A 26,601-nucleotide genomic window follows, 5' to 3' on the forward strand; every position below is an offset into this window, starting at 1 on the left:
ATCTCTTTGAAATTATGTTGCCAGACTATAAATTTCACTCGTACATCACTGTAGGCATTTTGTAGTCAAGCAGAGCTAAATTTGGTAAAAAATGATTTGCCCCACTCAAACTGTTCATAATATACATGTAGTTAGGGACGTAGAGTAGCCATTTGGAATATATAAAAATACAGCAAAAAACCCCTACATGAGATAAGTAATGATATATTTTATCATGTTTTCACACAGTTCTTCACTCAGAGATCACATTACAATATACATTTTAGTGCTCACTTTTGAGAAAATGTGTTTTTTTTTTGCCCATTCATATTGTACAATGTACATAATCGATTATACAGAGGTCAGTAGTGGCAATTTAGAATATCCAGAAAATTTAAAAAGGGTCCCCTTTTACATACATTTGCATACACAAAGGCAATATCAGTAATACCAATGGTGGGTGCAACCTTCAGAGAAATTAAATTTTGAAATGTATTAGACTTATATAATTAATGATTTAAATCATTCAAATATATATATAACATCAAAAATCATATTACATTGAAATTCAAAATAAAATCAAACAAAATTCAAATTATGTACAATATCTATACAAAATTCAAGATAAGTAAAATAAAGTCATTGAATATAGAAATATATATTGGTAATACTGTTTGAAATGAAAAGAGAGACCACTATTCATTAATAACAACAAACAAGAGGGCTCATCATAATCATGAAACCCGATGCCCCAAGTGCCTCCAACAATCAACTTTTGCACAGAGAGTAAAATAATGTGTATTAAATTACATAACTAGAAAATACATTTCAATATTGCCCACAGATAGTAATGTATAGATAACTAGAATTATTGCGAAACAAGATTAATAAAAATATCATATTGATATTACAATATACCGGTACTACATAATTTTGAGACTACTCTTCTTGAGAAAGATAGATTACTGCTTCAAGGTCTTGTGAGCGAAGAGCTTGGTTTATGATATGGTTATATATTTTTTCTTAACCAGGTTTTAATACTCCAAAGTTTCAATATTTGGAAGGATTGCAAAAGCACAGATTTATGCTGAAAATGGATGGGTTAAAGCTTATTTTGAAATCAAATACATCATAAATATATTGCATTTTTAAAAAAATAATTTCATGATTTACATAATCATTCTAAATATATCAATAATCAATTACTTACAATTGATATTTCCATTTTCACTTCAAATGAGGGTGGATTACAAAACAAATGAATTAAATAGACCATTTTCAATGAATGTTCAGTAATCAGTCTAGTATTACAATGGTAATTACTAAATACATAAATACTGTTTTCAAATTTGGGAATAGCATATTGGTCTAACTGAATCCATACCCCACTACTTAGTTAGAAATATTCACTTTCTTTTTCATCCTTGTGATGTGTTACATAACTTCCTTTGTAAAATTACCAATGATTAGAAATAAAAACACAAGCCATTAAATCAGTATAACTCTCTTCTTGATTTTCGAAAACCTGGTCGCTCTGGTCTTCGCTCTTCTAAGACTTCTTCTCTCGATTTCTCTATTCCAAAAACCAGACGGTCATGGGGAGATCGTGCATTTGCATCAGCAGCTCCCCGTCTATGGAACAATCTTCCAACTAAACTAAAAGACTGTAGATCAGTAGAACATTTCAAGGCCAGTTTAAAAACTTATCTAATGGCCAAATTGTAAGTTGTACCAGTAGTGAGTTAAGTTTATTGTAAGCGCCTTGAGCACCCCTAATAGGGTGGATATGTTTGCGCATTATAAATGTCTTATTATTATTATTATTATTATAACTTGGAATACATCAATGATGCAACATGATTTTTGTAGCAAGATATTGATGAAGTTTCACCTTGAAATTTATGCATATCATCTATTTAGGCAGTCAATGAATTTGAAAAGTATGAATGCTTGCTATTTATTGCACAATGTAAACTACAGCAGTGTTTACTCTACATTACAGGCACACCCAATTCATGATTTGTCTATATACAAAGTACACTACACACCAATCCTTGGTGTCATGATCACCCTTATTCACATATACACCATCCAGAAAAGCTGGATATGCCAAGTATTCAGTTTTCTATGCCTTTATCTCCCTGACTTTGGGATTTACTACTATATAGGACATCTGATAAGGTCTTGTGTTGCATGTAAGCATAAGCAAGTATTCCGATGCTTATTTAGAAATTAAAGTATCTGCAAACTTGGATGTTGAAAGAGGAATTGTGACAGTTCCTCATCTTCATCATCACCAAAACCACCACTTGTTCCTAGGCAAGGACTTGTACCACTGGAAGAGAACACTGTTTCATCTGATGAGCAGGATAAAAGAGTGTCATCACTCTCATCACTACCTTCATCATCAGCATCTTCATGGCATTCTTCCAGTCTGTTCAGCGGTGGATGGAGCTGAGGGGCACATGGTGGCTGCAAGAGAAATTGGGATAATTCTAGATCTTCACTATCTTCAAATGGACATTCTTCCTTCCATCCAGTTGACTTTCCATTCTGGGATGATTGGTCTTCGCTGTCTTGACTGTAGAGCCGCCTTACAAAACGGAATCGCCCTCTATATAGACCTGGAACACAGATTTGGACCTCTTGGCTGCTTTCTGATGATTGTTGCACAGACTGAATCTTGGTAGAACACGTCTGCATTTCATTAATCTCTGAAATAATTTGAGATTTCTCCTTACCCTGTGGATATTTAGAGGAAAAAGGTTTCAGAACATTTCTAGATGTAGAAGACAGACTTCTCAAGGGTGATCTCGAGCAACTATTCAGCCTTTTAGGAGACTCTCTGACATCCACTGCCCTCCTTGGGCAAATGGATGTATCATTGTAGCTCAATCTGTCATACCTGGAAGATGATACTGTTGATACCTTTTCATCAGTAGCTAATCTCTTCACTTTGCTGCCTGTAGCCGCACTTTGAACATCTTCCTTTAGGGTGTCACTTAAACGCTTCAAGTGGCTGCGGGATGTGGAGTGGGACTTTTTCTCATCACCATCTGTACTGCACCTGGATGGAACAACAAAAGTTTGTTCCCTGGGAAGAACAGAAGTGAAAGGCATCTCTCTTTCATCCTTTCCTGGCGATGTCTCTTTTGCTCTTGCCTGTTCTCTACCATTCTCAATGGATGTTGGATCCTTCTTCAGCTGCATCTGCCCCCCGGCTACAGCAGACTCTGAACTCATTGCAAGAGATGATCCCCTTGCACAAAACTTCTTGGGTTCTCCTGAATCCACTGGCACAGTACCATTGTGGATGGACGACACCTGTTGGTTGACCGTAGAAGCAACAGCTCTGACTTTACGCTTCCTCGACAGTCTGTCTCTGTTGGGTTTGGCTGTTAATAAAGAAGGACAAAAGAAAAAAAAATACATAAGAATCCTGAATAGTACAGAAATGAAAATATGAGAGTGGGCAACATCTATCTGTATTGCTCAGTGGTTCTGCTCTTCACTTCATATTATTCTTCTTGAGGATATCATCAAAGAGTAGCTTGATTCATTTATGACTTATATGTGTTCACTCTGAAATCCATCTTAACATAATAATAAGACCTCATTATTGTAATGACATCAATCACAGAAATTATACTGAATTATCTAAACCAAGTCCGCCAGAAATAATCAAGCCAAAAGATAAATGCTGACAATCAAGTGTGAAAATGAAATATCAACCATTCATATAAAAATCATTCATATATAACATTGAATAATCATCCTTACCTCTGACTTCTGGCTGAACATCTTCTGTTGCTACTGGTGTAGGAAGATCCACTGCCTTGGATTGATCACTCAGAGGGACAGGTCCTGATGAATTGTAAGCAGATGAGGCTTCTGCTACAGGGTTGCATGCAGGCAATGTTCTTGAGGATGAGATGTATGCATGTGAGGACCTTAGTGGTTGGTGTCCAGGTGAGGACCTTACTGACTGGCTACGGCCATTAGAAGTTCCTGGTGGTGGTTGGTGTCCAGGTGAGGGCCTTACCAATGGGCTACATGCACCTATATTAGATGTTATTGGTGGTGGATGGAATCCAGATGAGGTCCTGACTGACTGGTTACATCCATTAGAGGTTCCTGGTGGAGGTGGATGTGTAGTTTGGCATCCAGGTGAGGGCCTTACTGATGGGCTACATCCAATAGAGTTTCCTGCAGGTGGTTGGTATCCAGATGAGGGCCTTACTGATGGGCTACATCTAGAGTTTCCTGCAGGTGGTTGGTATCCAGATGAGGGCCTTACTGATGGGCTTCCTCTATTAGATGTTCCTGGTAGTGGTTGGTATTCAGATGAGGGCCTTACTGATGGGCTACATCCAATAGAGTTTCCTGCAGGTGATTGGTATTCAGATGAGGTCCTTACTGATGGGCTACATCCAATAGAGTTTCCAGCAGGTTGTTGGTATCCAGATGAAGGCCTTACTGATGGGCTTCCTCTATTAGATGTTCCTGCAGGTGGTTGGTATTCAGATGAGGGCCTTACTGATGGGCTACCTCTACTAGATGTTCCTGGTAGTGGTTGGTATCCAGATGAGGGCCTTACTGATGGGCTACCTCTACTAGATGTTCCTGGTAGTGGTTGGTATCCAGATGAGGGCCTTACTGATGGGCTACCTCTATTAGATGTTCCTGCAGGTGGTTGGTATCCAGATGAGGGCCTTACTGATGGGCTGCATCCAATAGAGTTTCCTGCAGGTGGTTGGTATCCAGATGAGGGCTTTACTGATGGGCTACCTCTACTAGATGTTCCTGGTGGTGGTTGGTATCCAGATGAGGACCTTACTGATGGGCTTTCTCTATTAGATGTTCCTGGTAGTGGTTGGTATCCAGATGAGGGCCTTACTGATGGGCTTTCTCTATTAGATGTTCCTGGTAGTGGTTGGTATCCAGATGAGGGCCTTACTGATGGGCTACCTCTATTAGATGTTCCTGCAGGTGGTTGGTATCCAGATGTGGGCCTTACTGATGGGCTACATCTAGAGTTTCCTGCAGGTGGTTGGTATCCAGATGAGGGCCTTACTGATGGGCTTTCTCTATTAGATGTTCCTGGTAGTGGTTGGTATCCAGGTGAGGGCCTTACTGATGGGCTACCTCTATTAGATGTTCCTGCAGGTGGTTGGTATCCAGATGAGGGCCTTACTGATGGGCTGCATCCAATAGAGTTTCCTGCAGGTGGTTGGTATCCAGATGAGGGCCTTACTGATGGGCTACCTCTATTAGAGGTTCCTGTTAGTGCTATGGAGGGGTTACTTCTATTAGAGGTCACTGGTCGTGCTTTGTGTGTAGATGACAGACCTTCTGATGGGCTTCTATTAGAGGTTCCTTTTGGGGCTGTGTTTGCAGTTGAGGGACCTACTGATGGGCTACCTCTGGAGTTTCCTGGGATTGGTTGGTATCCAGATGAGGGCCTTACTGATTGGCTATGTCCATTAGAGGTTCCTGTTAGTGCTATAGAAGGATTACTTCTATTAGAGTTCACTGGTCGTGCTTTCTGTGTAGATGACGGACCTTCTAATGGGCTTCTATTAGAGGTTCCTGGTGGGGCTGTGCTTGCAGTTGAGGGACCTACTGATGGGCTACCTCTGGAGTTTCCTGGTAGTGGTTGGTATCCAGATGAGGACCTTACTGATGGGCTTTCTCTATTAGATGTTCCTGGTAGTGGTTGGTATCCAGATGAGGACCTTACTGATGGGCTTTCTCTATTAGATGTTCCTGGTAGTGGTTGGTATCCAGATAAGGGCCTTACTGTTGGGCTACCTCTATTAGATGTTCCTGGTAGTGGTTGGTATCCAGATGAGGACCTTACTGATGGGCTTTCTCTATTAGATGTTCCTGGTAGTGGTTGGTATCCAGATGAGGGTCTTACTGATGGGCTACCTCTATTAGGTGTTCCTGGTAGTGGTTGGTATCCAGATGAGGGCCTTACTGATGGGCTTTCTCTATTAGATGTTCCTGGTAGTGGTTGGTATCCATGTGAGGGCTTTTCTGATGGGCTCCATCCATTAGAGGTTCCTGTTGGTGCTATGGATGGGTTACTTTTATTAGCGGTCACTGGTCGTGCTTTGTGTGTAGATGATGTGTTTGTAGTGGAGGGACCTACTGATGGGCTACCTCTGGAGTTTCCTGATAGTTGATTGCAAGCAGGCGTGGCTCGTGCTGATGGACCACATCCATTTACGGGGCCCACTAACGACATGCACCCAAGTGAAGATGACTCGCATCCAGATTCAAGAACCGCACTTGAGGTTGATGGGCCATTGGACCTTGAAAATGACTCACATTCAGAGACTGGAACTGCTCTTGAGGTTGCTGGAACATTGGATCTTGAAAATGACTCGCATCCTGAGACTGGAAGTGCTCTTGAGAATGATGGGCCATTGGGTATTGAAGATGACTCGCATCCCGAAACTAGAACCGCTTTTGAGGTTGATGGGCCATTGGATCTTGAAGATGACTCACATCCAGAGACTGGAACTGCTCTCGAGGTTGGATGGCCATTGGATATAAGACTGTTGGCAAGCTCTTCACACATTCTCCACTGGTTCGGTTGGTGCTGACCAGATGCAGGAGTAGATGGATTTGAACCCGCTGGTAGGTGTAAAGGTGATCTCCTCACAGACCATTCTTGTGCCAGACTCTTCAGGCACGGGCTTGATGCCGAAACTCCTAAAAAAAAAACAAATAAAATGGGGGAAAAATAATTAGTGCTAATTTAAAACAGACTTGGCCTTTAAGAAATATATGAAAAAAAAAAAATTATAATATCATTATTTTTCAAACTAACTACCGTATATTATTACTAATCTGTTCATGATAGTTTGAAAATGAAATGCTCCCAAATGTGTAAAGATAATAAATTGCTATGTATTCAGTACTGGATCACATGCTGATCATCTCTCAGTACTACTATTAGCTACAGTGAATGGCAATTTTTCAGAGATTTATAGTAAATATACTGGTTCAGTCTACAAGGATTCATTAATTACCTGTGTTAGACCCGGAGAAGTTGTTTGGTGCTTGTCTCTCTGGTGTTCTTGGATCCGCCTGTCCAGGATAATTACACCTTGAGAACTGTAGGATATAAAAAGAAATTTTAACATATTGAAAATTAATAAATACATAACACAAAAAGAACCCTTTAAAAAAATGATATAATGTTGGTAGAATATACAATGTACTATAGAGAGAGTTCAAAGGAACAAGTTCACTTAAATAAATTAGTGAAAACATCATGGTTTTATAACAAGGTATTCTCTTAGGGGTAAACAAACATTCAGAATATGCAATTATTGACAAAACATCTGCTGCTTTTGAAAATGTGATAATGATAATAATATAGGTATATTGACCCAGAGAAGCCACTTCAGTTCTGAAAACCATTCTCCCAATGGGCCCTGCTATTATTATTGTAAAGCCTAATTGCTCAATAGAAATAGAATACGAAATCAGGGGAGCATTTCATGAAGGTACTTGAAGGATAAATGTACAACAAGTACTGTTTTATCTGACAGTTACCATAGTGGCAGTGCTTCTCATTCAATTGAAATCAAGGAAAGTTGTCAGATCTGACTACTTGTCAGACGAAAATATTGATAAAATGATATCCTGGAGCTACACATCATGACATAAACTTTTCTGATTTACAAGTGTATTCAATTCATCAGAAACACGCAAATTGAGGGGAAAATAATCAGTGCTTTGTTACATTGGTGAAACAATCATCGCTTACTGATTTCCATCAATTACGGTAACTCATTGGTTCTAAAGGGGCTATGAAATAATGTACATGGAGTACATACCTGGGGTTCAGCAAGGTTTTCTTTTAGGAACCTTGCTAGACTTGTGAATCTTTCTCTAGGATCCTTCTTGATGACTGTGCCTAGGCGGGATGGTGTCCCGATGATGATGCATCCTTTGCGCCCTCTTGTGATGGCAGTGTAGAGGTGCTGCCGGTTCTCGTAAGGAGAGCTCGGACTGAGGACGTAGACAATGTGGTCTGTCTCAGATCCCTGAGTTATAAAAGAAAAAACAAGAGTAGGGGAAGGCGGGGTAAGTTGTGACACTTTTTGCTTTTTGCATTTTTGAATTGATATGACAAATAATCTTGTAGAAATAAGTACCTTGCCTTAAAATTTAATTCTTGGGAAATATTTTTTACCTATATATAACTTTCTACCCCCACAATTAAAGTCACTGTGACCTTTGAAAAAAAAACAATGTCAAATGGAACAACTTGCCCCTCATTTGTCAGGGTAAGTTGAGCCACAAAAACTATGTACAAGATGTATGGGGGAAAAACCAGCATGTAAATTGTTTTGATTTAAAGTCTTTCACTTGCTAATTCTCTATAAATACTAACATGCTCTAAACGTAAAAGAACTGTCATGTGAATTTGCTCCTTTCTGCCTGCATATCGATGGATTTTTAAGGGTTTTTTTTAATATACATGTACATTACCATAAGATTACAATGGCCTAGTGTAAAGCTGTGTTGGCTGGCTCAACTTACCCAAGTCAGAACTTAATGCGATATTTTCACATCCACACATTTCATATGCATCCATCATGTAAAAGACAAGAATAAGGATCCATAACTGGACTAACAATGTTGTTCTTAAGTCTTTATTATATTTAAAGACGTGTGGTTAAAAAGCCCCTATCTATTTCACACCATTCTTTACTTTTTGGCTGAAATTTGTATTTTCCTCTAAAAAAGTACTTTCTGTTTCAAAGTTGACTCAACTTGCCCCTATACTTATTGAGAGTAATCTCCGAGGAACCATTTCATAAGATTTTTCTGGACTAACATTGTCTTTGAAATGATGCTTGTATTGATGAGATATTGACATCGAAAAAAAAATGAGAGTATTGTTATTTTTCAAAAGAAATCTCTGTAAAGATGTGCTAGCGTATAGTGCAAGCGCATTTGAACTCAATAAATTGATGCAATCCCGCTCCTTTGCCACACCTCCTGACGATATGGATTTTCATTGGTTGACTGAGATGAAAGTGCTTGTTTCTCATTGGGTATTGCTTCAAAAGTAGGTATGCACAGAGATAAAATGGTTCTCAGAATACTAATTTGGAGAGTATTTTAAGGGTATTTTATGTCACTGATTTTATCGGAGATAAAATATTTTCTTTTATCTGAGATAAAATGGATCTCAGAATCCCACCCCAGGAATTTACTTCACACATAACACTTTGTGAAACATGAGCATTCATAATACACAAAAATGCAAATATGGAAGCAACCACTTGTGATGATAGGATTGATCTGATTAAAGAAGAAAAAAAAAACTCCAAACAGAACATATGTATTGCATTCATGGCCTCAAACCTGGATTCGCAGACAGTATTAATAAGTACAAGGTTGAGGAAAAATATTAAGCAAACTCGAGGAGCATTTCATGAGGTTTATTGCCAGTTTTTGCCACACCCAATTTTTTTTAAATATTAGCTTGAGTGTTTGATATGCATTTTAACATATATTTGCTACACATGAAAAATTTGCAATTCCCTACAAAATAATCACATCACTCTACTCACAGCTAACTTACTAGCTGAAAGGGGAATTCAACCCAAATGAAAACTTGTTTTTTATGAGGAAAATAAAAATCAGACATGCTGATAGGTGAAAGTTTGAACAATATTGGACTAACTAGAAAGTTATGAATTGTTAAAAGTTTTAAATATTGGTAGTCACTATACCCATGGAGACTTCATATTGGCCGCATATGGGATGTCATAGTGATGTAAGGCAAGGACTACTCTTGCATGTACTCCAATACATATGGCTAAAATAAATTTTTCCCAACATTTTTATTTCAAATTATATTTTCTTTCATGAAGACATAAAACAATATACTACCTGGGTTATATTTAGATTACTGCCCCTGGGGAATGGGTACCTTGAAGAAAACCACAAATCCCTGATGATAAAGTACATGGCCTATGGGAAAGTTGTCCTTGCCCCTCGTCATAATTTACTTACCCAGTTGCCAATTTGAAATCTACATAGTATTATTAGTGATCTCTACTTTAAAGTAGCTATAACTTTCTTATTGCTTGTCTGAATTCTTTCAAACTTTCACCATTCTGTTTAATGTATTTTTCCCCTTCCCAACACATTTTATGGCTAAGGCTGGATTCCCCTTTAAATTACTCAAATAAATACCGAACACTTGTTTACACAATGCCCTGTCAATGATAACAAAACTATTCTAATCCACAAGAAACATAAAAAAAGAGAGAGATATCAAATTCGACCTAACCAAAGAACCTTTCTCTCACGAAAGTAGGACTCATAATTTACAAAGAATAAAAACCACACTTTCTTGGTATATTCATGCTAACCCCAGCATGGGGTCTTTGATTCTTCTTCTATTCATCAACTTCCTGTGTTTTCTATTTAATGAGTGTGTACTTGGTGAAGAGGATGGGTGCATAGATATTTTTCCTATGCATTGACTTTCTAAGTACAAAATATTCAATGAGGGTGTATTGATTTATTCCGCTATTCATTAACCTCCTGTGTTTTCTATTTAATGAGTGTGTAATGGGTGAAGAGGATGGGTGCATAGATACCCTGTATTTTTTTTCTATGCATTAGTAGACAAGTACAATGAGGGCGTATTGATTTTTTTTCTTCTATTCATTAACTTCCTGTGTTTTCTGTGTACTTGGTGAAGAGGATGGGTGGATGTATTTTTGCACGCATTAACTTCTGGGAGTACACAATGTTCAATATGGGTGTATTGATTTTATTCTTTCTTCCATTCAAATAAACTCTGTGTTTCTATTCAATAGGGGTGGGTTGAATGGGTTGGGAATTTTAATAGATGTTTTCTATACATTGACTTCTTGAGTTCAACTAGGATGTATTGATTTTATTTTCCTTTTCACTCGAACTTCCTGGTTTTCTATTCAATGCGAGCCTTTCAAATATATATTTTTCCCTTTTCACTGATCTCCTGGGATTAAAGATGAGGGTACCTCCCATTTTTTTTATACTAAAAATGAAGGTACTTGTATGTGCATTTAGAATAACATGCGAAAGGGCTACGTAATTGATGAAAATGAGATGGAAGAGGAATTAACACCAATAATGGAAAATAAAAACATTGTATTTCCAAGGAGTAGACAAATTTGTGGAACTAAAAAAGGGAATTTAGAACATAGAAACATGACCCCCCCCCCTCTCCTGAGTTTGTAGTATAAAATCTATGATCAGAGTATCTTCTAAGAACTCTCCATTTTTGTTGGCTGCCGAGTGCTGAGTATTTTTACTATTTGCTAAAAATATGTAAATTTTTGTAAACTTTCATTTAATGGATGCACATTAGTACTAAAGAGTATGGAATATTAATATTTCAGCATTATAATAATGCGAATGCTATACCTCTAAACCAATGGATATTGATGAAACTTTACTTTACTTTAAAGTATGGACGATCAATATTTTTATTTTTAATAAAAATCATTAAGGGTCCAATTTCAATCTTGTCCAGACGTGCCATCCTGAACAAGAACATTTCAATATTTTAAAATATGAAAATCAGTATTTCGGTGAGAAAATTAGTATTTTTAAAGAAATATCACAGCGAGGCACGATAGCTAAGTCGGTAGAGCGGGGGATTCGTATTCTGGTAATCCGGCACATGGTGCGTTTAGTGCCCTTTGGTAAGGCATTAATCCTCATTGCCAGAACCTTTAAGCCGTCGGTCCTCCAGTTGCTTGCTTACAAGCATCCATGCTTTCTTAGCAATCAGTTAAAAAATCACCACCACAGGACAACACATAAAACTGAAACTTTATATATCAATATTTGTAAGTTTTCTCATTTTTCACATTTTTCAATACTAAATACTGAAAATTCTGTACTAGTTGGGTAGCTCTGAGTGTCTTGCTTGAAAATTTGGCCGAGCTTGGACTTGTTGGCTCATTTGACAGACTGGGGAAACCCAGCCTATGTAAGAACATCATCTCTGAGGATCACTGCAAATGAACTTACCTGGTAGGTGTTGATTGTCCGAGCCCAAGCATACTCTATCTTAAAATTCCGTATCAGATCTCTCAAGTTGACCTCAAACACCTTTCCTTCTTCTTCGTCCAGTGACTGGAGAGTAACAATATCCCTCTTCTTGTTCTGTTCCACCTCCACCCTCCACTGACAATAACAAAAATATTTTTATTTGGTTTCAGGCTTTGAAATCTCTTGTCAAGATAAAGCATTATCAAAATTTTTCTTAAAAAAACAACAGCACAACAAACTTTGATCGTTTCTTACTGAGGAGTTATAGAAAAGAGAAAGCTTTATGGGATGAGCTTTTCTCTGCAATATCACAATTAGATGACTACTACAACTTCTCATCATTACCGGTACACAAAATGTAGATAATTCATTCATCAAATGAAAAAAGATAATTCTTTTCACTGATAAATTAAATCATCTAAAAAACTTCCCATGACAACTAATTCCTCTTTTAAGAAAACATGCTTTATAGAATCATCCATATTATATTATGTAAAATCAGCATCAAAATGTTGGATGGCAAGAATGAAACTATGTGTAATAGATAGACAATGATGATGGTGATAATAACTGGCATTTATCTAGCACCCTCTATCGAGAAACCATAAAACCTAATCTGAAGTTAGTCCTCTTCATTCACTCACATTTTTGATGAAGAAAGTGTCTCCATTATTGATGCGTCTAATTCTACAGCCATCATCCCCATCATCCTTGCTTGAGCCTGCTTCACCGTCCCTCTCTCTTTCTTTCTTCTTCTTCTCCTTGGCCTTTGGATCATATTCCCCATGGACTACAATAGTACCGTTCTTTCGAGCACAGATCTTGTCGTGGATGTGGAGGTCAAGCCCGCCTCCTTTCTTATACGGGGCATGGGCAGCGTAGTGACGACAGCAAATCCCATTGATGTCCTTGACGTCAACGCTGAGCAAGATGAAACAAAGGTAAATAGGAAATATAATTTATATTGCAATGGTAGAGAACCACTGAATCTCGACTTTATTGCGAGATTTTGTGGCCATAGATTCCACATATCAACCAGACTCTGCACATCTACCATGGACTAAAAAACTAAATTGACACCGTATAAATCCCAATTTTATAAAGGAAAAAATATGGTATGAACGCATAATCACTATGTATGGCTGGAACGAGTATCTTCTTTCAAATAATTTGATATCATATTTATGAGGTATGTCTTCACGCACGGGCAGTCAGTAGGTATTCTTTGCAGTGATGTAAATTTTGATTGCGCCAAAGTAAGGCATGACTGCAATGAATGAATCCAGAGGCCAGTGATGTCATAATCCTACATGAGTTAGTCAACATATTTGCAAATCCCTTTTCGACTAAATTAACTTGAGAACTGATACTAAAAAGTGTTACTGAAACAATTATAATATAAGTTACTGAAAAGGGATTTAGAAATGGATTTTCATGCAACCCTTGTAGGATTATGGCATCATTGACATCAGGGGTGGTATTCTGGAACTCTGTTATATCTTTTGTCATTTCTCTCCGAGATGTCACACCGCTATGATTGTCACAAATCGATATTCTGAACATTGTCTTTTCCCTGTCATATCTCTCAAAGTTCCCACCCATCTTTTCGGAAGCAAACCAATCAAAATCATCGTTAGTTCCCAGTTGGAGCCCTTCTGGCCAATAGGAAGGTCCCGTGGCAGGTAGGGCGTATCCCCAAAACAGTTGCTGGCATCGCGCAACTACGCGTATATTGATGCGCTTAATTACAAAGAGAGACAGAATTTTAGAGGAGAAGTAGAAAAGTAAGGAAAACAGAGAAAAAAAAGGAGGAATAAATATGTAGGGCCTAACTAATTGTAGCATGAAAAAATAATTTTGAAAATTGTCATGGAAGATGAGTGAAACTAATACCACAATCTAATCTAAATAATATAATTATTTGCTTGACATTCAGTCGGCAGGGTATCGGGATATTTGGTACTAAAAGATATGACAAAATTTATGACTGCTACCCCGTCATAACTTTTTTCATATCTTTTGCTTGTATAAAAGGATTATGCGCATTTAAAGCCGCATATTTTTGCTGCGCGCTAAAGAGGAGAGAGAAAATTTATGACAATTTTTGTGACAAAAGTTATGACATCCACCAGAATACCGATTTCGTCATATCTCTGAGATAAGATAAAATATGGAGAAAAGACAATGTTCAGAATACCGCCCCTGGATTCATTCATTGCAGTTAAACCTTGCATTGGCGCTAATCAAAAGTTACATGACTGCAAAGAATACCTACTGATCACTAATATAAAATTCTTTGGGAGACCATACTCTTTCAAGCCATATATAATAATTATGTGTTCATGAATTGGGGATTTGTGAACAGTCAAGTTTTGTTTGACTCGCACAGTAGAACTTAAAATCAAGTAACACAGCATTATCAATAGACCCAATCTATCCCTTTCCTTTAAAATGTATGATCTATTTCAAACTTTATTTTCAAGATTTCAGTCTGGTTTCTATAAATTAATGAAGAAACTTGAAATATCATCATCATCACCATCTAATAATGCTTTCAGAAAATGATACAATTATCTTCAAAGTAATGATCTCAAACAAAAATCGAGGTTGTTTCTTTTTTTGCTTTTTTTGTGTGAATTTGTTGTGGAGAGGTTTACAGTTTAATCCCCTTAACAAAATCAAACTCGGTAAACAAATGGATTCAATTTCCAATTGGTATAATGCCAATTTGTCCACTATCCACATGGTCTAATTGTCATTTTGTCCACTCACCATTTAGTCTAATAGCCAGTTGGTCCAATAGCCATTTAGTCCATATACCATTTGGTCTAATTGGATTAAGTATTGTACAACGCCTACTTAGCTTGTTGTACGCGAGCAAATGGGAGGATGAATGTCAAACATTTGTACTGTTGCACGCATGAAGACGTACCATCTAAAATGTACCGTTGCATGGCTTTGGGAGGCTACGTCACAATACGATTCAATTCATTGCGCTCAGTAAATGAAGGTTAAATACGCGCATAGCTTGCTGGCTACATGCGCAATGCTGCCCTGGGTCATGTGCGCTTGTGGGATTTGCTTTTTGCTTTCAATTTTTTTGCTTCCTGTTCATAGATACTGCAAGAACAACTCCCCTTTCCCCCAATATTTTCACTAAAAATCTGAGGCGTTGTACAACACAAATAGCGAATATTCTTATTTGTGCAATGGTGTGAGATTTCGCATTCGGTGAAAGAAAGAAACACTCTATTCAACTCGGCTAACGCCTCGTTGAATAGAGCATCTTTCTTTTCGCTATTTGTATATTGATTGGGTGAAATTAAAAGATAATGGGTATTAGAGCAACTGGTTATGAGACGAAATGGTTGTAGACGAACTGGTGATTGGACGAAGTGATGATTGGAACAAATGGTTATTGGACCAAATGACCTTTTGACGAAATGTCAATGGAAATGGCATTAGACTAAATGAAGGTAGACAATGTGAGGAGTGGACGAATTAGCAATAAACAAATCGGCAGTTATCTTGACCAAGTAATATCAGTCAGTCAATTTATCATATATAGTAAATGTATACAGATTAGATTTATTACACCTCCATAATACATGAAACTTCTAAATTAAGCTCAGTTAGGTGTAAGAATTTAATATTTGGCAAGTTGCATGTCTAGCTGCCAGACTCGCATACTTACTTTCTGAATGCAACAAACTGTGAGTTTCTGTCATCTTTGAGTTGGGGCTTGCTTTCGAGCAAGGTCTTTATCGTCTGATCTAGACCTACAGAAAATGGGAAAAAAATGTCACAATTGAATAATGTTGTGTATAATTAGCGTTTGGCTGGATCATATCTGAAAATTTAATTCTACATAATTTGGATTTTTGGATGGCAGGAACTTCAAAGTAACAATCTGAAGGAGTGATGCCATTCTGACATATTTAGCATAATTGAGATTCCATATACACACAGACCATTATATGCAGACCTTTAGCATAAAGCAGGGGTGAACAATGTTAGATTAAAAAGAGAATCTGCACAACATAGATGCCAGCAACAAGCTGCCATTATCACCACACCAGCAATTGTCTAAACATTCTCGATCTTTACTTCTGCTCAATAACTAACTATTTGGTTTTCTGTATGCAATCTTACAAAACAGAACTTGAGACTTCCCCTACCATCACAGATGCAAAGGCACCACTTACCATTTCCAGCTTGACGTGCCGAGGTGTCCAACAATTCAAACATGTCAGGTTGATATTGAAGGTCGCTCCGTTTCTCTTCGGCTATTTTCCTCGAGTTCTCATTGATGAGTCTGCCGCCCTCGTCGGTCCTGTGGTTTTTCTTCAGTGTATGGATGCAGTCACTGTTGGTTTCCTTAAACACTAGCGAGAAGGGAATTGTGGATGCGAAATGAGCATGACAAAATTGACGTTTGATAGTAGTGCATGGAAATAATCATTGGCAATTGATAGAGATACATTGTAATTTGCAAAAAAAAAAAAGACAAAACAGGGTGGAATGTTTTACAGCCAGCATTAATGCACCAAGTAAAATTATTTTTTTTTTTAATTACCACATTGAATTATTAACAAAATTAAGAATTGTGAATAAATTCAGAATTGTTATCTAACGAAATTTCTATTACTTTATCACCACAATGGTGGATATTTTCTGAATACAGGTAACTTTATCCAAGTTAAATCTCTGGGTCAATAAAAAATTTGTTCGACATTGAAAGGGTTTATAACCCATGTTTTCACATAATATGGTTTGAATTATTTTGCAAATAGGTTTGCCTATGGGATGAAATATCAATCTCTATTAAATACATTCAGGTAGGTGTCTCATTAAGCCGTGTGTAAGTTATAAGCAACTTTATGAGCGACAGGTGATTCATTCTTAGGGGCTAAATCCACACTAATAAAAATTTGGTTCTCAAAATTTACCATGAAAAGGATCACCGGTCGTTCATAAAGCCGCTCGTTACTTAAGAACAGCTTCATGAAACACCTACCTGAATGAATAGCTTCTTCTTGGCTTCTGAAATAAAACAGGGCCCCGTCTTTAATACAAAGAGTTACGAATGATCAATCGTAACTCTATGGAAATCCAACAGTGTCATGATTTTTTCTACAGGAAATTTGCCCAATGTCCTTTGTAAACAAAGAGAACCACAGTGAAATTTCAAGAAAACAATGAATGCATGAATATACATTAAAGCTAGAAAATATTTTAAACAAACATGCATAATAGATGTTAATGTTGCTGGCAATCCATAGATGCGATTGATTGGATCAATCGCAACTCTCTGTAAGACGAGGCCCAGATCTGATAGAGTACCTTTGATGATGTCTTGAAGGAAGTTTCCTGGATCGATGGAAGGAAGCTGATGAGGGTCTCCAAGGAAGATGACCTTCTTGAGGCTATGTCTAAGAAGTGCACTCAAGACTCCTGACAAGACAGAGATAGGAACCAGACTGCATTCATCAACGACGAGGATCTCAACCTTCCTGTAGATGAATTTGTCTGGTTCAGACATGCGGGCGGTACCCAAAACGCTATGAAGCGTCTTCGCTTTAAGCCCGGTGCGTCTTCCGATGATGGAGGCTGCGCGGCCGGTAGGGGCCGTCAGGAGGACCAGTGGTTCGTCCATTGCCTTGATTCTTACTCTATTTCTGTTATCATTGCTCTCGCCCTCTTCTTTGTCTTTCTCCTCCTTCTCCTCTCCATCTGAAGCCTCATCAGTAGCTTCCTGATTACCTTCTTGTGCAGCTTCATTGAGTAAAAGAAAATAATATTGAATTTCAAAATGCATCCAATAGAGCAGAAAAGTTTGCAGTAGTTTGCAAATTACAATGATAAAGATGGGGAGTGTTTCATGTAAAGGACTTATCCGACAAGTCCTGTTTTCTCTGACAGTTACGAAAGTAACAGTGGTTCTCAGAAAATCAAAATCAAGAAGTTGTCAGGTGTGACAACTTGTCGGATGAAAATGTTGATGAAACCCTCACCAGGGGAGGGTTTCATCAACATTTTTGTCCGACAAATTGGCAGATCTGACAAGTTTCAATGATGTTCATTGACTAAGAAGCAGTGTTACTATGGAAACTGTCGGATAGAAATGGTACTTGTCGGATAAAACGTATGACAAATCCTTTCATGAAATGCTCCCCAGATCTGCAAACTTTACTGATAAAATGAATTAAAGAACTGTACTTAACATTCCATTTTGCCTTCTCATGCAACTCTATTCCACAAGGAATCGATCCATACTAAGAAAATTTCTTACTTGAATTCTAGTATTTTATATTTAGCAAGCCTACATCAACAATGTATTCTTACTAACAAGCAATGTGAATTCACACTATCGTTGCTGAATAATGCACAATTTAATCAATCGCACCAAAAGAACTTGATTTCGTACAAATTAAGCCTTCGATGGTTAATCGAAGCCTTGGAATAAATATCAAGATATTACAAAATTACGAGTCAGAATTCTGGAAATTGGTAGTATTTTACGACAGTGCAATTCCATAGTCAACATATTTGTACATGTACGTTCATCCCCCATTATTTTCATTCTTCTTTCATTTCCTTAATTGTTCAAGACACTATAATCTGAATGTAAAACAGGAGACAAACACAAATTTCTTCAGGAAGTTTCCACAAGACATTAGACATACATTAACCTTATCTTTACTGGGCTATTTCGGACCAGTATATACGGGGAGGGGGGGTCAATGTCACCCCCCAGATCTCGGCCGCTGATTGCGCAATCGCCGCGAAAATTTGCATGCGCGCAGAGCCGGATGCAAACTACAAGACAGTGTAGTAAAATTTTTGAAAAATGAATTGTTTATATTTTTTATAAACTAATAATGTAAATAAGCATATGAAATTTGCCCTAAATTTCTTTTTATATGTATTTTTTTTGTCTTTAACTCAATTTATATAGCTACTAGAATACTAATTTTTGGTGGGAGTATCAATTATTACATTTCTAACAAATATCTACAACAAAATTGCAAAAATATAATAAATTTCTTATGTATTTTATTGTTTTTAAAATTCTTATGTATTTTATTGTTTTTTCCAATGAACTTTGTCAGGGACCCTTTTGTGATCATAAATAGCATAAAATAAATCTATTCAAACCAAAAAAGTAAAAATAATCATACATTTATGATTTTTTGTTGAAAAACACAATCTGCATTGAGTTTGTACACAGAATCGCGTTTTTGAGCAATTTCGGGACGGCGTACCCAGGCGTCGAAAATTTGGTCTCAAAAGATGTGCAAGACTTGAAATTAAAAAGTCAGCAAGCAGCGCGGTCAAAACATTTCGCGTGACGGCGTAGTGACAATATTTGTTGGGGGTTTAGTAAGGGTCAATGTACCTTATGGAATCGCTCTACCATAAACATAGAAGTCGTTATGTCGGTGCAAGAACGTCCTTCACACCACAATTTCGCGGCTTACATGTGTGCAGAAATGCAATTTATAACACCCATATTGTTCAATGTGTAGGCGTCTCCGCACCGATGAGGTGCGCGTATGTGTGGTGCTAAGGGCGTTCCTGCACCGACACAACAAAGTTACATACTTGTTTTTATAGACTTGATTTTGTTAATGATTGAATAGCAACCCCGTTGCTACGTGTACACGTGTGAAGCACTGAATAAGTCATCAAGTACATGAAGTTACATTATTAGCACTTGATTCAAGCTCATGAGCTAATAATCCTCTAATGTATATATATTCTCTGCAGATTGTAGCAATGACCCAACTTTATGTAATGTTGACAATGACGAATCAAATCAAGTGAATCATTAGAATCATCAAACCTTTCTCTACTTTAAGCTTCTTTTCATTCTCCCTTTCTTTGAGGCACTTGGAAATATAGGAGGCTACAACATGAGTCTTGCCACAGCCTCCCCTGCCGAGGATGATCGACACTGGAGACTTCCACATGTGCATGACAGCCGGGAGTTGGTATTCATCGAGGTTGAACTCTGAGAATTCTTCTGTGGGTGGGGTAGACTGATTGGCAACAGTTTGGTGAAGCAGATCTGATACCAGTGCACGTGCAATCTTCTCCTCATATCGGCGATATCTGTTCCAGTGGTACATTGTTTCAGATTGGGGTATTCTTCTGCAGACAAAGGAGAGAGAAAGGCAACAAAATCAGTTGGCAATTTGTAAAAGCATTTATTATTCATTTTGAATTGTATTGCATCCATATTCAATCATTCAAATAAGTAAAATGAAAAGAAAATCATATTGTTGCCAATTTGATGAGCAATGCAAAACAAAAATTTAACATATGCAATCACACATCTGATGTATGTAAAGCTTACTGACTGAAACTCTCTTCTGCCCACGCCAATTTATCAACATTAGCACACTTGTCAATGTAGGAAGCAGTCGAGGCAAATCAATGAAATGCCAGTACAGGCTTTCTTGGACTTGCTTTACATGAAAGAGACGACTTACCATCCTCATAAAATTGTCCAATACCTATATCCCTTAGTACATGAAAATTCATGAATGTATACAATGGTTTCATTTATTATGAAATCAGTAATGCAGGTACATGTAAGAGAGTTTAATCAGTTTAAACTTCGAACAAGAACACTATAATACACCTGATTGTGCAGAATCAAAAATCAAACCAAACATACTCTTCGATAGTCACCACGTCTCTCTTCTGAAGCTCCACAAAATGATCCTCTTTGATGTGACCAAAGGGAACATTTGGACAACAGGCATCTCTATGCCAAGCCTTTCTCATCATGTAATCCTTCACAAATGTGTGTTTTCCTTCCCTGCATAAGGACTTGACCAAGTCATAGTCCTTTATCGCCTTAGCCATCGTGACAGATAAAGGTAATGGTCTTTTGGTTTGTCTGGATGATGAGGTGCCTGCGTTGTCTTGGTGAGCAGTGGATGTAGAGGGTTCATCATGGTGGCACTTCCGGTTACTGGGTGGTTTGGAAGATAGGCCTTGTTGTGTAGAGTCTTGGGTGCATTTGAAGAGGTTGGCTGGTATCAAGCCAGCTTTCACGAAGCCTTGGAAGGAAGCCTCCACCCGTCCCCAGCCATGCTCTTGCATGGTCTGTGGTTTTTGATAAATAAAGTGTGGGAGAGAGAGAGGGGAGATAGGTAAAGACAGAGAGAGAGAGAGCAAGATGGAGATAAACAGAGAGGATATGCATCATTTATGTAATGCTCCACCGTCTATTCAAGGTTTATTCATTATCATACAATGACACTGAATGATAATGAACGTTAACCACAGCAGAATGACAGGAACACCTGGGCCCTGTCTTACAAAGCGTTGCGATTGATCCAATCAATCGCAACTATCGAAAGCTAGCAAAGTCAACATATAAAATGCATGTTGGTTCAAAAACTTTTCTAGATATGAATGTACATCCATAAATTAATCGATTTCTTGACAATTTGCTATGTTCTTCTTTGTTTACAACAGACATTTTGCATATTTCCTGTTGAAAAAATTAGGACACTGATGGATTTCCATAGTCACGATTGATTGGATCAATCATAACTCTTTGTAAGACGGGGCCTTGTATTCACTCTTATTCATGAACAATAAAATAAAGTAATTCATGTCCTTTATCAATCACAGTAGGACATGTTTCATAACAAGTGTATTATCATTCAGTACAGGCTCATCATTATTATCTAGCTTTACCTAAAACACCTCTGCATTCAGGCAGAGAGGCAAATCTAAGACAAAGGACTGGTGATAGGAAATCTCAAACATGGATATTGAGCCCAATTACCGTGGTACATGTACACGTATAGTAGTTACCATAATACTCTTTAAAGAAAAAGTTACGCATTGAAGATCATCTCACGAACATCTTACGGTATAAAATCCTAGGTCTTCAGGGGAGTTTTTGAGCACCGATTCAAGATCTTCCAGGTCACTCAATATATCCGTTGACAGGATAGCCAATGCTTCCTTCTCCATCAACAGAGGGAGCACTCTAAAGAGTACCGGACACTTGTAACATCTGTAGATGTACCGTAGGTCAACTGTGTAAAAAAAGTTTTGAAGGAATATTGAATGCAAGGATATAATAATGAAAAGCATTAGAACAGGTTGAGCACTGATCAGCATTGTATTTCTGTATGATTTTGAATTCCACGAGTGCCTAATTAAAAAAAATCTTTAAAACATAACACAAGACAAGATCCCCTCCTCTTCAAAAATGTTAACAGCCCCCACAAAAAAAATAAGAGTAACAAAGTTCTCTTTTATTCCAGGTGATGTGTGATTTGGACACTATTTCTCTTCTTATTATTTCACCTCACAATCAGAATAACTTGCATAAAAAGATGCATGCCAGGCACTTACCCTCTGCATTTATTTTCACAAAGCCACATGTGACAAATTTCTGTAATCAATTTTTCTTCTTCTAAATGTGCTAGATTTAAGTTTGCCGAAAGGCTTAAAATACATGTATAGTCATTTGTACTGTACAAGTAAACAGCTGATGTGCCATTAAAGTGCAAATAAGTACTCTATACTCCCTGAATATTTGGATAGTACATCATGCATAAAAACTGGAAGACCTTACTTTCAAGACCAATCACACAATACAGAATTTACAGATGAGAATATTTTTGTCTGTTAGTCACTCACATTTGGATTGCTTCTTCTTCTCCTCCTCCTCCCGGTCATGAGGTACACCACGAAAGCATTTATTGAATGGATCAAACCGATAGATCATTTTCTTAGCTGCCTGTATCAACAGTTTTGAATCGGGGTCTACCTCCATCTTCAAGGCTTCTTCCAATGCCTTGAAGAACTGATTGAAGGTGAAGTTCTTCACCTTATTCCTACTACGGCACTGATTGAAGTAGGTCAAAAAGGCTTCCTTCATCTGGCCCTCAGGAATTTTCGGGCTTGGAAAGCCGAAAGAGTACCCGAGCAGCTTGTTCAGGATGTCCTCGCCATTCGTCCCCATCTCCATTCGGAGAGAGTATGTAGGTGTCCCCTGAACATCGTAGACATTGTTCACCAAAACAGCATCAAAGGAGATGATGAACCAAGGTCCATCCACCATGAATTTTCCCTTGACTTTGATCTCTTTGTTCTTGCCCCCTTTCCTTATCATGATACCTGAAAAAAAAAAACCATTGTGAAAGGTAGTTAGTAGGTAACCTTGGGCCCGTTGCATAAAACTTTTTACCTGAGAAAACTCAGGTTGTTTTTACCGGAGTCTTTGCCCTGTGTTAAAGTCAATGGCAGAAATCAGTCTAACCTTGATTTTCAGTTTTTACCAGAGTTTTCTCAGGTAAAAAATTGTATGTATGCAACAGGCCCCTTGTCTAGAATTGAAAATCAAATTCACTGAAAAATAAAAACCGTTAATTTAATCTTGACTACAATCATATGGGTCGAGTAGGAATGTCCAGAGAAATCAAGTAGTCTATGCTTTTAAAATCAGGGTACCATCAAGACTTCTTCTTGCATACATGTATATGGGGGGCCATTTCATAAAACTTACAATGACAAACTTGTAATCCAGTAAAAAAACTCCTGAAATTCTTACCTTGATTTACCTTGATGTTGGGCATAAAGCATAGAAGACTTAATTGCCCCTCTAAATCTGATTGGTTGATGGTAAATTTGTTATAAGCATTGAGCATTGATGTTATTATTATTTGTGAAGTCTTAAAGGTATTGTTTAACTTTGTGAGCAACCGATTTAAAAAATTCTCAAACCAAGATGAAACATGTGTACAAGTGCATGTATTAGAACTATAAACCCTGAAAACAACCATTATTGAGAATGAAAAGCTTAAACTACAAGGCAAACCCCGATTTTGTAAATAGGCGTCTTATAGACACCTAAATAGTACACATAAGTGTATGGGATGAAATTAAGATGGTGTTTCCGGTCACTTTATAATTATAGTTCAATTTTTGAAGCACTGAATAATTATTTTCGAACGCAATTTTTTCTGGGCTTCATTTTTGTAACATATCACAGACAGAGGCGACAAGTGTGACCTTCTAGCTCATGTTTTTTTAAAGTCAAACCAAAGTTAACCAATCACGTTAATGGGACTATGTATAAAATTTGGTGGTAGACTTGTAATTTGGCCAACTGTGTGTGATTTTGCATATTAAGGAATACTCAAGAAATAATTTGCTTGGTAATTTTAATACATTGGGAGTATGAATTCATAGATTGAACAAAATGTTTTGAAAAAGACAACTCTCCAAATTACACAGATGTTTTGATATTAAAAATTCTAAACATGGCTAACATAAAATCCCATGAACAGCATATCATATGTCATAGAAAAGCATAGCCTTTGTTTTGGCATAGTTGCAGGCTTTGACCAGTCAAGTTTGCATGATTAAGATTTATTAAGTGCAATAATCCATATTTTCAGACATTTCTCTTTATCACTTCTAAAAGGCATAATAATCATGACATTTTCCCTATTTTTTCTGAGATGAGATACTTTTGTTTAACAGAAATTTTGATACTTTGATGGAATAATAACCCATGGATCATCTTGCATTTTGAATACAGTTCTCAACAAACCATTCATCAAGCCTATCAGCCAAGACTGGTTTTTACTTACGCTCCCTTGTTGGAGTGGATATACACTCAAAGTCTTCATTGAACTCATTAAAGTCATCCACGTCATTGTCATAGTTATAGTTATCCTCATCTTCGTCATCAGGTCTCCCCTCTGGTCTTGATTCAGAAGAATTGTATTTAGGGAAATACCCAGAGATTTTGACTGTTTGGAGGTGTTTCCCATCTTGCTTCCCTTGTTTAGGCACGGGCATGATGAGTTCTTCTACTGAAGAGTTAGCTTCAAAGAAATAAGAAAGGTACATTATTTAATTTTATATCTGATGATAATTCATATCTTTTATTTTTGTTTGCTTCCATAAAATTTTCAGTTACAGTTAAAAAGTACACACAAAGTAGAAATATAATTCAGAGACACTGGTACAGGAGATGGGATTAAGGTTTATAAAGAGCTAGCACCTAACTCCAACATAAGTAAGCATATCAAATTAATTTCTGTTTCTGTTTCTCACTTTATGGTAACTCCCAGAACTCAGCAGGACAGCTTTTTTTACTGGTAAACGCCAAGCTGGTACAGCTTACATCACCAGTTACATAGAGAACTTTTGACCTTTTTTACATCTAAGTTCATCAGGCATACTAGTCCAGGATAGGCCCCATAGAAACTTGACCAAACCTTGTTTTATTATATATACAATATTTTTTCATGGTTTCTTGTCAAATCGAGGGTGCTGATTACGAATCAGGATGATGCCACTCGTGTAAGACTAATTTCGACTCGCAGTATACGGCCGCCGTAGAACAAATGTGCCCAATGTACAGTATAAGACTCCCCTTTTCGGTATACATGTACATAACAGAAAGATAAATGGTTAATTTTTAAGTGACATAAAAAAGGACAAGTTTGCCGGCCGATCCGATTACAAAGCCTTTGACATCTTGAATAAATTCTAATATTCATACTGTTGAAATTATTCGAGTTCATTTTAAAACATGAAATTCGATATGAGTACAATGCTCCTATTTCTAATTGAGTGACAGTCAGTGAAAATATTGTAGCTAGGAGTTGCCACCTGTATGGGTCCGACCCTAAATCAGCGCAAATAATTATATAGCCCACATTTTTCATGGAACTATATTAAATTCTAACTTTAAATAAAAAACATATATCGTCAAAATATATGCTTTTCCTATATATTTTGTGTGATCACTTATATCTTGCTTCTTGTTTATTATCCCGGTACGATACCGGCGTTGTGATTACAAATTTCAGTGTAGTACAGTGTTTCAGAAGTAGAAAACTGCCCATTCACATTGTGCATAATATCATAAGGGCCTGTAGCGGCCATTTTGACTTTCCAATAATGGTATTTATCACCTAAATGGCCAATTAAATGATTTCTTTTAATAGAAACTATGCTTTCAGACAATATTTTACTCATATATCACTAATACCTGCATTTATGGTGCTCACTCCTGTGAATATTGGTTTCCATTGAGCATAATACTGTTAATGTCTCTGGCGGCCATTTTGAAGTAAAAAAACAGTATTTAACACAAACTTTAAACCTGAATGATATATTTCGTCAGAAAATATGTTTTTAAACGGTATCCCATTAATTCATCACATATGCATTTTAGTGATCACTCAAGATTGTGATTTCTTTGCCCCTCTTTCCCATTGTGCATAATACTTTTAGGGCCTTTGGCAGCCATTTTGAATATCAAAATACAACATTCATCACATACATGGCATATGAATGATATATTTCGTTAACAATTATGTTTTTTGTAAGTATTCCACTCGTTTAATCTTAATAATACGCATTTTAGTGATCACTCTTGTTAATTTTTTTGGCCCCCATTTCCATTGTACGCAATACTGTTTGGGCCAGTGGCGGCCATTTTAGATATCAAAATACAGAAATGTTCCCATTTATGACATA

General features: G+C 37.3%; 1 protein-coding gene across 2 annotated transcripts; it reads right to left on the reverse strand.

Annotated features, from left to right (window-relative positions):
* Window positions 1–879: 879 nt before the first annotated feature.
* On the reverse strand, window positions 880–24,929 carry LOC121413878. Of its 2 annotated transcripts, XM_041606856.1 has the most exons (16): window positions 24,699–24,929; window positions 22,741–23,220; window positions 21,961–22,130; window positions 20,750–21,183; window positions 19,913–20,220; window positions 17,410–17,841; window positions 16,272–16,451; window positions 15,761–15,845; window positions 12,711–12,987; window positions 12,046–12,201; window positions 7,833–8,042; window positions 7,020–7,104; window positions 5,655–6,699; window positions 4,452–4,931; window positions 3,760–4,214; window positions 880–3,374 (listed from the first exon to the last, which is right to left on the reverse strand). In XM_041606856.1, the coding sequence occupies exons 1-16, from the start codon at window positions 24,907–24,909 to the stop codon at window positions 2,212–2,214; spliced, it is 6,171 nt and encodes a 2,056-aa protein (XP_041462790.1). In that variant the 5' UTR covers window positions 24,910–24,929; the 3' UTR covers window positions 880–2,211. The 2 variants fall into 2 exon arrangements, with proteins under 2 accessions (XP_041462790.1, XP_041462789.1); XM_041606855.1 differs by having other exon boundaries at window positions 3,760–4,931.
* Window positions 24,930–26,601: the final 1,672 nt, after the last annotated feature.

Source organism: Lytechinus variegatus, chromosome 4, assembly GCF_018143015.1.
Source record: "Lytechinus variegatus isolate NC3 chromosome 4, Lvar_3.0, whole genome shotgun sequence".
Lineage (NCBI taxonomy): Eukaryota > Metazoa > Echinodermata > Echinoidea > Temnopleuroida > Toxopneustidae > Lytechinus > Lytechinus variegatus.

What these genes read in the sequence shown, in the direction of transcription:
- LOC121413878 (XM_041606855.1), bottom strand. Translation starts at nt 24,909, where the DNA reads ATGCCCGTGCCTAAACAAGGGAAGCAAGATGGGAAACACCTCCAAACA. An exon ending in GACGTGGTGACTATCGAAGA is followed by an intron (nt 20,221 to 20,749) that starts GTATGTTTGGTT and finishes CTTTGTCTGCAG; the next exon opens with AAGAATACCCCAATCTGAAA. An exon ending in GGCACGTCAAGCTGGAAATG is followed by an intron (nt 15,846 to 16,271) that starts GTAAGTGGTGCC and finishes CATTTTCTGTAG; the next exon opens with GTCTAGATCAGACGATAAAG.